Source organism: Prionailurus viverrinus, chromosome D2 (assembly GCF_022837055.1).
Source record: "Prionailurus viverrinus isolate Anna chromosome D2, UM_Priviv_1.0, whole genome shotgun sequence".
Classification (NCBI taxonomy): Eukaryota; Metazoa; Chordata; class Mammalia; order Carnivora; family Felidae; genus Prionailurus; species Prionailurus viverrinus.
The window spans coordinates 24439387-24454251 of NC_062571.1; the positions used below are offsets into that span (position 1 = coordinate 24439387).

Here is a 14865-nt window from a genome sequence, read left to right on the forward strand (position 1 = left end):
GCCCAGGCAGCTGGCAGAGTCCCACATAGGATGGGGACTAGTAAAGTGTTGGCCGAATGCACGTTGTGTTTTCCCGATTCCATTAATAGTCCTAGCTATCCACTACTTCTCAGGAAGTTCATGGCAGAAAATTAAACAACAGAGTATTTTCACTGGTGTTGATAAGACTTGTGGTACATTTAGTCCAACATTTTCTGGGCTCTCCACTCTAAGCATTTTATTTTAGTAATTGATTTGGGTTGAAATCAATCTAAAGTGAAATCATATCTCTGAATTTTTATTGAGTTTAATATCTTGGGATGCCTTGCTGAATGATATAGCAAAGGTGTTGAAGGATACTGGGCACACTATTATAATTTCCTGAAGAAACTTTGAGTGACTCATTTGGGAATGATGTCAGCTTTGCTCTCATAATTGACTATTTGAAAAACACTTTTGGTAATACAAATCATGAAAAAAAAAAAACACCCAAACCCAAAAAAAAAAAAAAAAAAAGTACAGTTGAATTTCCACTGAGAGGAGTAGGAATCATGGATTCCATTCAGAACCCTTGGTGTGGACACATGTAAATGAGGTTTGCCCTGGACCCCTGAATGTTTCCCCCCTTTAATCTGTTCACCTCTCTGTGTCACTCTTCACACCCTTCAGGTTTCTCTTTCCCTCTTGCCTACTGAAAAGAGAATTTGATAAACTCAGTCATGCTAAGATGTCACAGGTGGAAGCAATTTAAAGTATCACCTTCTCCTCGAAAGGAGGCTGGTAGGTAAGAAGAATCAAGTCAATGGTGTCACATTAGTGACCTGGATACATGGTAGAAGTTTTTTTCTCAAAGGAAATTTTTTTTTTTATAAAGCCAGGTGACACTTGATCCTCTCAGCACCTTTGTATTAACAAAGCATGACTGAAAAATAGTCCCTGCTACCCATGGACTTAACATGTAGTGGAGGCACCTACCGGCTACTGTTTCTTTTCTTCTAGAGACATGGTGAGTATGCTCCCCAATACCAACTGTAGCCACTCCTGCCCTCACTGCTGTAACAGAGACTAAGTCAGATGTGATCTGGATGTATTAAGCCCACATGGCAGATTTCTCCAGAAACTAAATGGAAGGCACGTCTGTCTGACATTCAGGGCCATTGATCATCTGACTCCTTCTCACTAATCCCCAACCACGTGCAATTAAACCATTGCCAGCCCTTGGCATACCCTATAGCTTCATGTTTTTTAAGGTCATCTATTGCTATGGAAACAGATGACCCCCCCCCCCAAAAAAGTTACTGGTTAAAACAAGAAGCATTTATTATCTTACTGTAAGCTTGTGGGGTCAAGAATTTAGGAAGTGAGTCGCTGGCTGGTTCCGGCTTGGAATTTCTCAGGAGGCTGTGGTCATACCTGGGCTTGAGGATCTGCTCCTGAGGTGGCTCACTCAAAAGGCAGTGCTTGTTGTTGGGAGGAAGTCTTGGTTCCTCTTCACGTGGGTCTCTTCCAGGGCCATGTGAGTGTGGCTGCTGGCATCCCTCAGAGCGTGTTATCCAAGAGAGAGTGCTCAGGTGTAAGCTATCCTTATTATGACCCAGCCTCACAAGTCACATGACATCATCTTCTATCATATTCTGTTAGTTAGGAGTGAATCACTAAGTCCATATTCAAGGGGAGGGGAATTTTTATTTGTATTTATCTGTAACCCCAATATTAAACAGTTTTAATATGCTGGTGTAGTCACTACTCTAAAAGACTATTCTAACAATCTAGAAGAACATGACTTTCTTCTTTCAGTCTTCATGCTGCTGAAGACCCTGACTTGTTCTGCCCAATCTTTCTAAGGCTTCCTTCACTCCAGATTCCAGTGGCCTTTCAATAAATTGCCCCAGTTTGTTGTTGTTGTTGTTGTTGTTGTTCAAGGCCTGGCTCAAATACTACTCCTTCTCCCTGATTTCCTTAGATGGAATTTATCTTTTATTACCCTTCATATGTCCATTAAAATGAGTTCCACAGCTTAGTAGTAGATTCAAGGTTCACATATACCTAAACCAGGTCCCTCCTGAAGGCCTCCCAGGGCCAAGCATCATGTCCAGAATAGTACAGGCCAGATCTTATTGTGAATGAAACGGATTTTCATTTGGGGCTTTAACACAAAGGGATATACCAAGTGACCACATCACTAGGGAAAAAGTTTGGAGGCCACTCTAGCAAAACTTCCTAATGCTTTTTTTTTTTTTTTTTTTTTTGTATTTCACATTTGTTAGAGGCTGGTAGTACAATGAGGATATTGAACACTCACTTTGGATCATGAATGGTGACGTTCAAATCCTATCTCACTCACCACAAGACCTTAGGCAAGTTACTTAATTGTTCTGTGCCTTAAATTGCTCAATTGTAGGGGCGCCTGGGTGGCGCAGTCGGTTAAGCGTCCGACTTCAGCCAGGTCACGATCTCGCGGTCCGTGAGTTCGAGCCCCGCGTCAGGCTCTGGGCTGATGGCTCGGAGCCTGGAGCCTGTTTCCGACTCTGTGTCTCCCTCTCTCTCTGCCCCTCCCTCGTTCATGCTCTGTCTCTCTCTGTCCCAAAAATAAATAAAAAACGTTGAAAAAAAAATAAAAAAAAAATGGCTCAATTGTAAAATGGTGACTCTTATGATACCACCCTGAAGGGTTAAAACAGAAGACAGATCAACTTGGAGCTGCTCTAGCTGAATTAGACAAGGGAGAACCAGAGGCTCACTCTCTTGGCATCACTCTCTCTGGTTGCTACCTCTAGGGGTACCAACTCAGGAGCCTGGGGCTCTCTACATTCGTATGAGACAAATACCAACAGTCAGTTCAGTGGTTTTGCTGATAGGAAAGCTGAGCAGATTAGTAAATAGCTTGCCCAGGCAACATGGCTGGTTAATGGTAAACCAAAGACTAAAATCCAATTCTCCCAACCTATAAACCACATTCTCTTTCCACTAACTCTGCCAACTCTATTCCTGATGTCAACTGTTCTTAAGTTTGTCTTGTTTTCCTGAACTGACATTCAAGTTCGTGGCCTGTGGTCCAACATATCCTACCTTTCCCCTATTGCCATTTTTACTCTTTATCACGTTCTGTGGATTTTTACCTTAAAAATAGACTCACTGCCTTATCCGATTCATTCCTTTCCACAACTTCCATGACTACACTCCCCCTTAACTTTGAGTGCTGTTAAATTAAACTCCTCCGGGAACCTACTGGGTAAACTGACTCCTATTTTCCTTATTTCTCCTAGATTTGAACAATCTTCCCATTATGACTTGCTCTCACATTGCCCCATGATATTCAGAGTATAATTTTGCACTGCTTACCTCAGTTTAGTAGTAAAGATACAAGGGCTTTTACACTTGTTGAAAATTGCTTTGTGGAAGTTCTCATACCCCTCTCTGATCTCTCATAACAAAATTAGATGTGTTATACTGAATTCTCTTTTTATCGCCTATTTTTGTTTAATGAATTATCTTTTCAACTAATTCCTCCAGTTCACTGATGATAGATAGGGATTGTTTTAAAGGTCTTTCTACAGACATATTAATGTTAGATATATGGAATGCAAGTTCAAACAGTAATTCACCTTATGGTTTGTCCTACAAACTAGACCATGAACTTCTCTAGAATAAGTATTCTTTTTAATTTTGTAAGTCCCAATAGTGCCTTACATAGGGTTCTAATACAGGGACAACAAGTATCTGAACACATTTTTGGGTACTGTAAGTCCAGCATGTTCACATGAAGTGAAACATGGGGCTGGGTTAAAGTTCTTTTAAGAATATATGAATCCAGGGGCACCTGGGTGGCTCAGTTGGTTGAGCATCCGACTTCGGCTCAGGTCATGATCTCACAGTTTGTGAATTCAAGCTCCGCATCAGGCTCTGTGCTGACAGCTCAGAGTCTGGAGCCTGCTTTGGATTCTGTGTCTCCCTCTCTCTGCCCCTGCCCTGCTCACACTGTCTCTCTCTCTCGAAAATAAAAAAATAAACATTAAAAACAAAAAGAAGAATATATGAATGCATGTGTGCATATCAGCTATATCTTCTCATTCCTTTCTGTATGTATGTTACAATGTTATATGGCACACTATAGAAACAAGGTAAGAATTTATATGCCAGGCCCTGGGCTTTGTGTTACATGTATTATCTAATTTAATAATCATGACTATCCTATGAGGCAAATACTATTTTTACATTAAAGGATAAAAAACAAACAAACAAACAAAAACCTTAGATGAGGTTTAAAAAAAAAAAAAGCCCCAAATCATACAACGAGGTCGTGTAGACTCAAGTTAATCCATGTCTAATTCCAGAGTCTATACTCTCAGCTACCATGCAGTGTGACCCAGGGCAAGTCTTCGACATTTGGTTAGTGGGCTAGGAAGTTAATTCATGTACTTAGCACAATGCCCTACACATAATTACCCAGTACTATTCCTTATCATTTCACCATGACAGGGTTAAAAGGTCAATAAGACATGCTTACTGTCCTTGAAAAACCTAATTTATGGTAGGCAGAATTCTAAAATGGCACTCCAAGACTTCCTGCCCTATGAATATAGCATATGCATGATTATGCGATATTAAATGCGAAAGAGATTTTTCCAGATGTACTTAAGGTTACTAATCAGTGGGCCGTGAATTATCAAAAGGGAAATTATCCCGGTGGGCTGCATATACTCACATAAGCCTGTAAAGAGCAGTTCTCCCCAGCTGGTAGTGGATGGAAAAGTAAGACAGACTTGAATCCAATGGATTCAACTCCTCTGTGAGCAAATTTAATGAGCTGAAGTTAGATTGAGGGGGCCAGATGCAAAAACTGAAGAGTGATCTCCAGTTGCTGAGAGTGACCCCTGACCAATACACAATTCTGGTGTCAGCAGGAATAATAAGGCTAGAAGCAAATCTTCCCCAGAGGCTTCAGATTAGAGCCCAGCCCAGTGGACACCTTGATGTCAGCCTTGTGGGATCCCAAGCAGAGAAACCAGTGGAGCCCATTTAGACCTCTGATCTAAGGAAAAGTGAGATAATGAATGGATGTTGTTTTAAATTAATAAGTTCATGGTACTTTGTTATGCAGGGGGACACAACACTATGAACAAGGGCTTAGGCCGCAGACATAGATATAAAGCACAAAGGGAGTGGAACTACCTAGGTGGAGAGACTGAAGAGGGCATGAAGTCTTGGGGAATTTAGAGGTGCTACCACTTTGAAGAATGAATGAAACTTGCTGGCTGTGGGTTGAGGGAAGATTTCATGGAGAAGACAGGGAGGAAAGATATTCTAGGCAGAGGGGCTAGCACAAGAAAATGATGAGCAAGCAGAAACTTGTTGAGGCAAGTCCACATGCTGAGAGCAGCAGAGGAATGGGCCGAGCAGGGTGGGGGAGGTTGGAGTGCGGCTGGGACGCTTTCTGTCGGCTGTGGAGAGGTCTGGACTTCCATTCCGCCAGCACTGGACGTACTTTTAAAAGCATCTTCAAAAACTAATGGAAAATATCTGGATTGAAGACTTAACAGAATATATGTATGTATCTATATAGTTTTACATTTTATACAAACGAACATGTTTTAATGCTCGAGCTAAGAGGATGGATAACTCTTAACACTCTCTCCTCTTTAATATAAAACTAAAATTGCCAACAACCAATTAAGAAGCATTTATTAAGATGGCTAAATTCAACAAAAATATATCCACACACAGAGAGAAAATTTGTTTTGAGTTAACAAACCTAAAAATATAACACTCAGGAAAGTACCCATTTTCAACAACAAAAAATCTATTAAAAATGTTTTTGAGTATAGCTGACACACAGCGTTAGTCAGTTTCAGGTGTACAACACAGTGATGCGACACGCCTATACGCTATGCTGTGCTCACCACAGGTGTAGCCACCACCTGTCCCCATGCATGGCTATGACAGTATCACTGACTGTCCTCTCTATGCCATGCCTTTCACTCCCGTGACTTACTCATCCCGTAACTGGAAGCCTGTGTTCTTCCGCTCCCCTTCACCCATTCAGTCCATGCCCCCAGCCCCCTTCCCTCTGGCAACCATCAGTTTGTCCTTTGTATTTATAGGTCTGATTCTGCTTTTTGTTTAAGACATTCTATTTTGATAATCTTGAAACATGTTTATGACATGGCACAATTATGTACATACAAGGTCTTTTCAATCCCTCTCTCCTTTAGTAGTTACAATAAGAGATTACCATATCTCCGAAAGCAAACTGCTGTGATTTAAAACACAATTTTCAGTAAGATTTGGAATGATCTTGCCTAATTTTCTAATGATCAAACATGCCAGGATTGGTATTTTCCGATATTCAGATTAATAAAAATACCTCTGTAATAAATCTCCTCAGAGAAAGAGAAGCTTTTCCTAAAATGAAATGTTAAGTATTTCTGGTCACGCTTCACAATTTCAAAATAAAATGTTGAAATAATATAATTGAGCCAGGATTGTTCATTTCTCTCCCCCTCCCTTGAGGAGCTCCATGGGAATAAATTAAGCACTGAGGGAGGTACATTACAATAAGGAGTCTCCTTGTGGCTACAGCAACTGAGTATCCCAGGTCCCTAATTTATCATTAGAGTGACCTAAAGCTCTGGGCAAATTCTGCATCAGTAGCCTAAAGCTAAGGTTATATGAGTAGATTTTTAAAAGAGTATCCTATAAGAAGGATTATATACAAACATTTTAATAATTGTTAGTTATATGTAGGATATCAAATATTAGTCTTATAATAAGAAGCACCAGCTACTGGGTATGTCTTTCTCTGATTAAACTGACTTCACAAGAGTTTACTTCTATCAATGTAGCACAGAGGGGTATCTAAAGAAAAATCAAGCAAATGTCTTCATAAGTCAGTTCTTTTAATGTATAGAAGTTTTAATCACATGACCTTGGCTTCCTTACCAATCACTGGTACTTTTATATATATATCCATATATATAGATAACCATAATAGAATATGTCTTAATCCAGATACTTGACCTACATTTAATTAAAAAGTAAAAATGAGAAGCACCTGGGTGGCTCAGTCCATTGAGCACCCAACTTCGGCTCAGGTCATGATCTTGCAGTTTGTGAGTTTGAGCCCCACATCAGGCTTGCTGCTCTCAGTGTATAATAGCCCCCTTCTGATCTTCTGTCCCCTTCTCCCTCTGTCCCTCCCCCCAGCTCATGCTCTCTCAAAAATAAATAAAACATTAAAAAATTAATAAAAAATAAAAAATAAAAATTACAGGGGTGCTTGGGTAGCTCAGTCGGTTAAACCTCCTACTCTTGATTTCTGCTCAGGTCATGATCTCACAGTTTTGAGATCAAGTGCCATGTGGGGCTCTACGCTGATAGTGTAGGGCCTGCTCAAGATACTCTTTTTCTCTCTCTCTCTGCCCCTCCCCCGCTTGCACGAGCTCTCACTCAAAATACACTTTAAAAAAATAAAATAAACATTACAAAAATGCCAATTATACAAGCATGTCATAGAAAATAACACACACTACCATATTTTCAAATGAAGTCTTTTAAAACTTCAAAGGTAATACCATTTCTAGTGTTAACTAAAAATATGCATGATCCCAGATAAACTGCTTTTTCATAACTATTATTAGCAGAGTTACATTAAACATGTAAACATTTAAAAATAGTGATGCTTTTGAAATCTAAGTGCACAAAGTCAACTCTGTCTACTTTATAGTTTAAGACTAATAGATCCCTGTGTAAATGGTCATCAATTAAAGTTTAATTACTGTTCAATAATTCACTCTTTAAAAAGACATGGATTTTGATAAATTCTGACCACAGGGACAGATATTTTCCTGCCAAAGCATTTCTCTTCTTGTTCATGGTATAGCACTTTATCTAGTACAGTTGCCCCTCATTCATGGTAACACAGGTGATTACATTCAACTGGCATTTAACATAAATTGCATCAACCTGCACTATAATTTCATTTTGGACTGAATTAATTAACTTCTCAGTAGGTGACTAAGGTGCTGAACATAAGCCTAAGGAAATACTTGACTGCTTAACCTACCTTAGATGAATTGTCTCTAACTCAAGGCAGCTTCCATTTTTAATAAATACTAGAAAAATGTATTTAGTAGGATCTTAAAGGGTAAAGATAAGGCATTTATAATAAATGGAATCAGTTTTCCACATACATGCACATCCATTTAAAAGAAGTCAGGGGGCACTGAAGACAGTTAAGGAGGATTTAACCAAACTCCCCAAGAGTTGGCATGGCATGCCTGATATTTTGAAAGACTGTTTACCTTAGGAGGTGTGTGTTTCCAGTAACAAGATGCCTTCTTTGTCCTTGGCAAGATGTTTAAATAAAAAGCTCACCACTTTGTAGCAAGTAAAAATAATACTATCTTAATGCTGTTGTAATTTATATCCCAGAGTTTGAAATGTAAATGTAATTTTCTAAGACATTATCTTCAGATCACCAGAATTATCATAATATCATAAAATATCTATTCTTTTTTCTCTAATTATAATATTGTCAAGATCTGACAGCTAACTCTTTGTTTTCAAGTTTATGGTCTTCATCTATCAAGAAACAAATTAAAAGGACAAAGAATGTGAAAAGCCAGCTCATAAAAAGCTGAAATGTCTTTCATTACACGGCATATTTTTATATGTCATAAACTTCCGGTTTAGGAAATGCGAAAACAAATACTTCTTTTGACGAACTCCTTGACAAAGTGTTTAAGTATTTTTAGATTTTTTTTAACTGTGGAAGGAAGGAAGGAAGGGAGTAAGATGGAAAGAAGGAAGGGAGGGAGCCCCAACTCTGTATTATACCTTTTGGGGGGAAGTGAATGAACATTTAATGAGCACGACGTTAAAGGAAGTGAAGCTGGAAACTTCAGCCTGAGTGCAAAGGCTGCACAGCGTACAGTGAGACGGGCCCCCAGAACCGGCCTGAATAATTGCGGGAGGGAGGTGGCCCTTGGTCAGGCTTCACATAGACGGTTCTAGCAGGAAGGGCTTCAGCCTTGTTTCAAAGTGCCCCACGGAGGGCACAACTGCTACTTAGGTTCTCTAGGAGTACATTCTCTTTCCAGTACACCTTAAATCTTTCTTGATATAATATGCATGAGGAAATGACAAGAATATAATTTGGAAGTTTTAACACCGGTTGTTATAAGGAAGGCTTCCACTAAAAAAAAAAAAATGCTTAGATGCCAGTTTCAGAAACAATTTTGCCTGCAGCATCTTCTAGCTCAATAATTTAGTGGCAATGACAGTCACAAATGCTGTCAAAAACAGCAGTGAGGTTTAAAAAATAAACAAAAATTCAAACCATAATATCCTGTAGATTTTTAATATGTCCTTCACTGATTTGGCAACCACAACAGACATTGAGGAGAGCCTCCTAGTTAGAAAAAACAAATTAATCCTACCTTTGCAGGTTTTCATACACGTGACTGTCTCTACACCCTCTAAGGCATGCATAAGGGGCTTCCTTCTCATCAAATACTGGTCACAAGAGACCTTTTGTATCATTACTCCCTCGAGTTGCAATTCTGACTAGGAGGCCTGGGCAAACACAAAAGTAACCTGGCAGTTACATCATTCTCTATAAATGAAAAAAGACTGCTATCTAAAAATAATGAAAGGCTCCATTTAAATTAATGTTATTTTTTGTCAAGTGTTCATTTTACTTTGTAATAATGTAGTTCTGATCCAAATAGAGTTCTCATGAGCTTTAAAAAGATCTCTAGAGATTATACGCAGGCCAGTAATTTAATTCTTGAATTTTTATTTCTTGCAATGACATTTAGGGTTCAGTGTGATTTCACATTTTTTGGTGCTGTTGCTGACACCTTATGGAAACTGTTTTATTTGAAAATTCTGACTTGATTTTTAAAACTGTTCAGTTCTTATTTAGAGGAATCATTATTATTTAAAAAATGGATTTTTTTGTTCCTTAAGGTATGCATCCTCTTGCTGTTGATTTCATAATCCTGTTTGGGTCACTGTGATTAGTTGCTATGGAAATTACCTCCTATGGAAATGATTCCGATGTCATTGTTGTATGAATATGACTTTTAATGAATAATATCAATAGCAGACATCAACCCTTACTAGAAAAAAGGAAATTTAATTAAAATGTTTTAAAAGGATTAATTCTGAAAATTATTATCATGGCCAACTTTTCTGATATTTTTCAATCGGCCATCTGCTTTTTAAATAAGCATTAAATGAATTTTAAGGTGTTAATCAGCTACTCACTTCCCCAAATTCCAATGTCACAATGGAAATTAGCACCATGCATAGAAAAGTGGAAATAAAGAACATTTCATTTACCTTTTCTCTAAACTAATAAATGTTATGCTTCACTTTATGAGTTAATGTCAACAGGATTTCAGGGCTCATCAAGGAAACAACTTTGAATAGCACATTATAAATCCCCTTTAAAGATGAAGAATTTAATATTCCAAAATTTATCCCAGGAATTTGAAAGGTCAGTGAGTTAACTAGTGAGTTAAACAATAGATGAGAGCCAGTGAACCATTAGATGAGAATTCCAGAATGCTAAGAAGAAATTTTCTTGGGTGGATTCTATAATTTGTGGTTTGAATAAAACTTTTGAAACATTCCATTAGTATTAAAATTCTCACAATGAGAATATGGCTCAGATTTAACACATTTTAAGTTACTAGACAGTCTCTCCCCAAAGAAATTTTAATGCCTTCTTCTGCCTAGTGCTTGCTCACTGCTGGTACTAATTTAGGAATAAATTAACCCTTCCAACAATTAGGATATTGTCTAGAAACTGCCTCTTGCACTCTACTGAGGAAATCACTTACGTTCTGAAAATCAGAAGTAAAAGAGAAATCCATTTCTTCATTATAAAACATTTTTTATACCTAATAGCTTATTAATTATTGATGTAAATCACTATCATATTTACCAACATAATTATGTATCACTATATCACCAGTGCTTCTGAATTAAGCCTAACAGTTATAGATTTTCTTAAATGTTTTATACATTAAGGGTTTTCTATACTTGTGCTTGCAACCATGATCGAGGATCCAAAATGTCTTTGATAGATTTCTGCCTCGGAGCTGGCACTGGCTTGGCTTCAAAATTGGTTTTAGTGTCTGTGAGTTCGCCATCAGTTAAATTATTTTTCCTGGCAGGGAGAAGTTTTCGAGGAGCAGCCATTGGTTTCTGTAAGTGATGCATTAGGGTTGATAATTTGGTATCCAAAGGCGAGGCCCAAGATACACTTGTTTTTTCCCAGTTGTCCTTAACCAATTGATCTGTGTTGCTCTGTGTTTTTAAGCTGAATGGAGCTTTATCAGAAGGAGGAAGGGGAGCACGTCTCTTTTTCCCTTTCCCGTCATGTAACTGCTTGCTTGCAGGAGATAACACCTTTTTCTGGATAACCACTTCATGATTACCATCAAAGAGGCTGGCCCAAAGAGGTGGTGAGGGTTCTTCATGCTGACCAATAAGAAACTGTCCATTTGTCTCTTCAAGTTTTTTTTGTATGGTCTCAGTTAAACTTTCAAGTTTTATAGGTGAATCAATGCCTGTAATGATTTTGAGAAGAAAATGCATGGGAAAATTCAGAAGCTGTGTGCACTTTGAGTCAGTTATTGTTTTCTAAACCAACATCTATAACGGTCATCAAAACACACTGGATAAGCAAGTGATTTGGAGTTGTTTTTCTTTTTCTTTTTTTTTTAAGCATTTGCTTGTAAAAATAACCCTTCCCCTACCAACAGAACCAAAAACTAAGGAGCTCATTCACTGTGCGCCACACATGCACGCACACGCGTAAATGTTCCTAAATAAACGCGTAAAACTCAGCTTTCAAAGGAGTAGAGTTACATCAGGATTTTTTTTTTCAATTCTGTAGATTAAGTACTTATTAAATAACTTTTCTTGGATTTAAAATATATTCTGATTTCTAGGTTAGAGTGGATTCCCTTTTTATAAAAGCCTGATATGTAAACTGGGACAAATGTAACTGGATTAGTATCCTTTCCTGTAGACTAGCAAAAGTCTCTGATCATAGAGAAAAAATTCCAAAACCAGAAACCCAAGGAAACATTTTGGTGATAAGGGTTCTGGATGAATTTTTCCTTGGGAAAAATAAGAGAATAGAGATAATGTCTATTAAATGAATCACTGATATTTTCAAATGTGTTTTTAATCTAACATTTTAAAGTAAGTGTAAAGCATATATTGGTGGCAAAACAGACTAGAATTTAGTGTTGACCTGTGTTCACAGCACTGTTCACTCAGGCAATCCTACAAAGATAAATAATTACCCTTCAAAGTGTGGGAAAATGGAATATTAATGAGTCTAGAAATTTAAAATTTTCCAAAGCATTAAACTTAACCAAATTTTTGACCTGAGATGAAAGAACACTTCCATTTACTAGTATTCATTTATCAACATTACTTTAAGACAAATTTAATAAAATACAGAAAAAATTATAGAACGTGATTATATTTTAGAATCCACAAGTTCACATTTTCAGAATTTTCATCAGCTACTCAGCTAATATTTATTTTCAGTGCACCTTTATTCATTTTGAAGCCTTAACATTTTTGTTTGATCTTAAGCATTCAAACTATGAAAAATGTGTATTCATTAATTTTGTATTAATTCATCTATTAAACATGAGTTCCTCAGTCTATAATCATAGTCTTTTTTCATTCGTTTTGACTGCACCCTGAAAATTTTAGCATTTTAATGTCAATAGAATAAGCTGCTTGAGTATGGACAATGTTGTTTTTGTTACCCCGAAGCTTAGAAAAGACAAACCCCACTTACTCATATCATGGTAGACTGAGGTCGCCTCTTTTGTCAAGAACAAAGGTGGTTTCCGTGGTGACATAATCTCAATTTTCATAAGTTCTTCACAACAATGCTTCCATTGGCCTAAGAAAGACAGAAAAAGGCAGGCTAGTTTAAAACATAAATGTGAAGACGTATACTTCATTTTCAATAGATATCAACATATTTTTTTTTGCTGTGAAAAATAACAGTGAATTTATAAAGCATTGCCTTAAGGAAGCCACAAAAACCTAATACTACCAATGATTTTACAGTCCACGTCTGAGCACAAAAGTAATCTATTTTAAGAATAAGTTCTGTGCACAGATATAAGAAGCTAAGATCTCTAGGCTATTAAATACTGTACTATTTCACTGGCACAGTAATGATCAATAACTAAAATTTCTATTCATGGCAAAAGTTGGCACAAGTTCTCCTCTGTTAAATATTAAATAAAAATACCCAGTATTTAAGACATTTGAAAGGTAAAAATCAACCAAAATATAGTTAGAAATAATGCTTCTCAAAAATGGCTTTAATTTTGAAAATTCTAAGAAATAAGAATTGTTTATTTAACAATTATTTCTTCAAATGATTATGCTTTTCAAAAATCACATAACTAGAAAAATGCTGCATTTTCAGTCAAGTAAAAGGTATATAAAAGCCCATTACAATAAAAACACATTATTCCAAATTCTAACTGGATCTAATTTATTCAGGAAGGACACTTTAAATAAAGCCAGTAGTTACTAGGAATAAAAAGTACTCTTAAATAAGTTGTTTCAATTTTTAAGTTAAAACTTTGAAGTGTGAGCATTAATTTTTCTTTTAATTATGTTTTATTATTTTCATCTTAAAATTCTCAGATTAATCTCTTCTGAGTGGTGGATATAAACAACTTAACCTTTCCATATTTATTGTGCACCTACGCGCTGGGTAACAGCTGTGCTAGAAACCATGCATCTCTCTGTTCATATTATAAAAGCAGGTTACTGGGGTTCGCTATGCTTATACTCTATCTTACATCTGTAGAAAAGTAAATGTCATACACGTATGTGTCTTTTTGGAATGATTTATGATCTATATTTCTCTTCCTTTTTATTATATTCTCAATATCCAATTTAGTTATTTTCGATAGCTTAAAAATGAAAGACATTTCACGTTTAGTCAAATTATCTATTCATTTCTGTTGTTTTAAATCTAATATACAGCCATGGCTATATGGTAATATGCATAAATTTTAAATCCATCACTTTAAATAGTTAAGAAACATAAAAAACCTTTTAGTGTGTTTTATTACAATGCTAAGTATAGAATATGGCAAAAATTTCAAAATAGCCCACATAGCATCTCAGAGAGAGAACAAAATCTTGAGTTTGAGGCTTCAAAGGTTGCTCTGCAGAATTTAAATCTAGTAGGATCTGAGATCTGATAACTTATTCCTCCCCTCCACTTCCTTTTTTAGATAAATATATAAAAGCCAGCTTTTCCTTCTTGGGGCAGAAAAAAATTAAGGTCTTATCTACTGGAAAAATAATGAAATACTTTAAGCTAGCAAACATTTCTCTGTCAAATCTTAGGGAAATTACAAAGTGCCGTATTTTCTCTATATTGATAGATTAAAGCTGTTCATTGTTAAAGTGGTAGCAGAATATTAATCATGTTGAAAACTGGAATATAAAGCCATGTTATCCATGTGTAACTGAAGTCAGAGGTACAAGTGTGGAATGTTCACCGGTCAATTTTACAATGGAAACATTTATTTTACCAGTGAATAAATTAGTATGCAAAGTTATACATGATACCAACATGTTAACATAAAAAAAAAGGCCTCAGTATGAAATATTAAATGGCTATGTTGTCTTCACATAAAATCTGTCTACTGGAGGTGTTTACCACAATAATATTTGTTATAATGTTCCCAGTCAAATGATCTGTTATGCTAAGCTGCTTATGTTGACTCAATATGTATATTATTAAATACTTGAAACAAATTTATCTTTGACCCACCACTCCTACCCCTTTCGATTATCCAGAACAGTGTCATTCCT

General features: G+C 36.7%; 1 protein-coding gene across 7 annotated transcripts in view; it reads right to left on the reverse strand.

Annotated features, from left to right (window-relative positions):
- Window positions 1-1048: 1048 nt before the first annotated feature.
- RTKN2 (rhotekin 2) overlaps window positions 1049-14865 on the reverse strand; it is an 80101-nt gene continuing 66284 nt past the window's right edge. For 5 of the 7 annotated variants that reach the window (XM_047826315.1, XM_047826313.1, XM_047826316.1 and 2 more), the window contains 2 exons: window positions 12812-12919; window positions 7231-11558 (listed from right to left, as the gene is read on the reverse strand). In XM_047826315.1, the coding sequence (XP_047682271.1) occupies window positions 11023-11558; window positions 12812-12919 (644 nt within the window). In that variant the 3' untranslated portion in view covers window positions 7231-11022. Of the gene's footprint in view, window positions 1061-3417; window positions 3430-7230; window positions 11559-12811; window positions 12920-14865 lie in introns of those variants that run through there. The other 2 variants (XR_007145493.1, XR_007145492.1) reach the window with 2 other exon arrangements.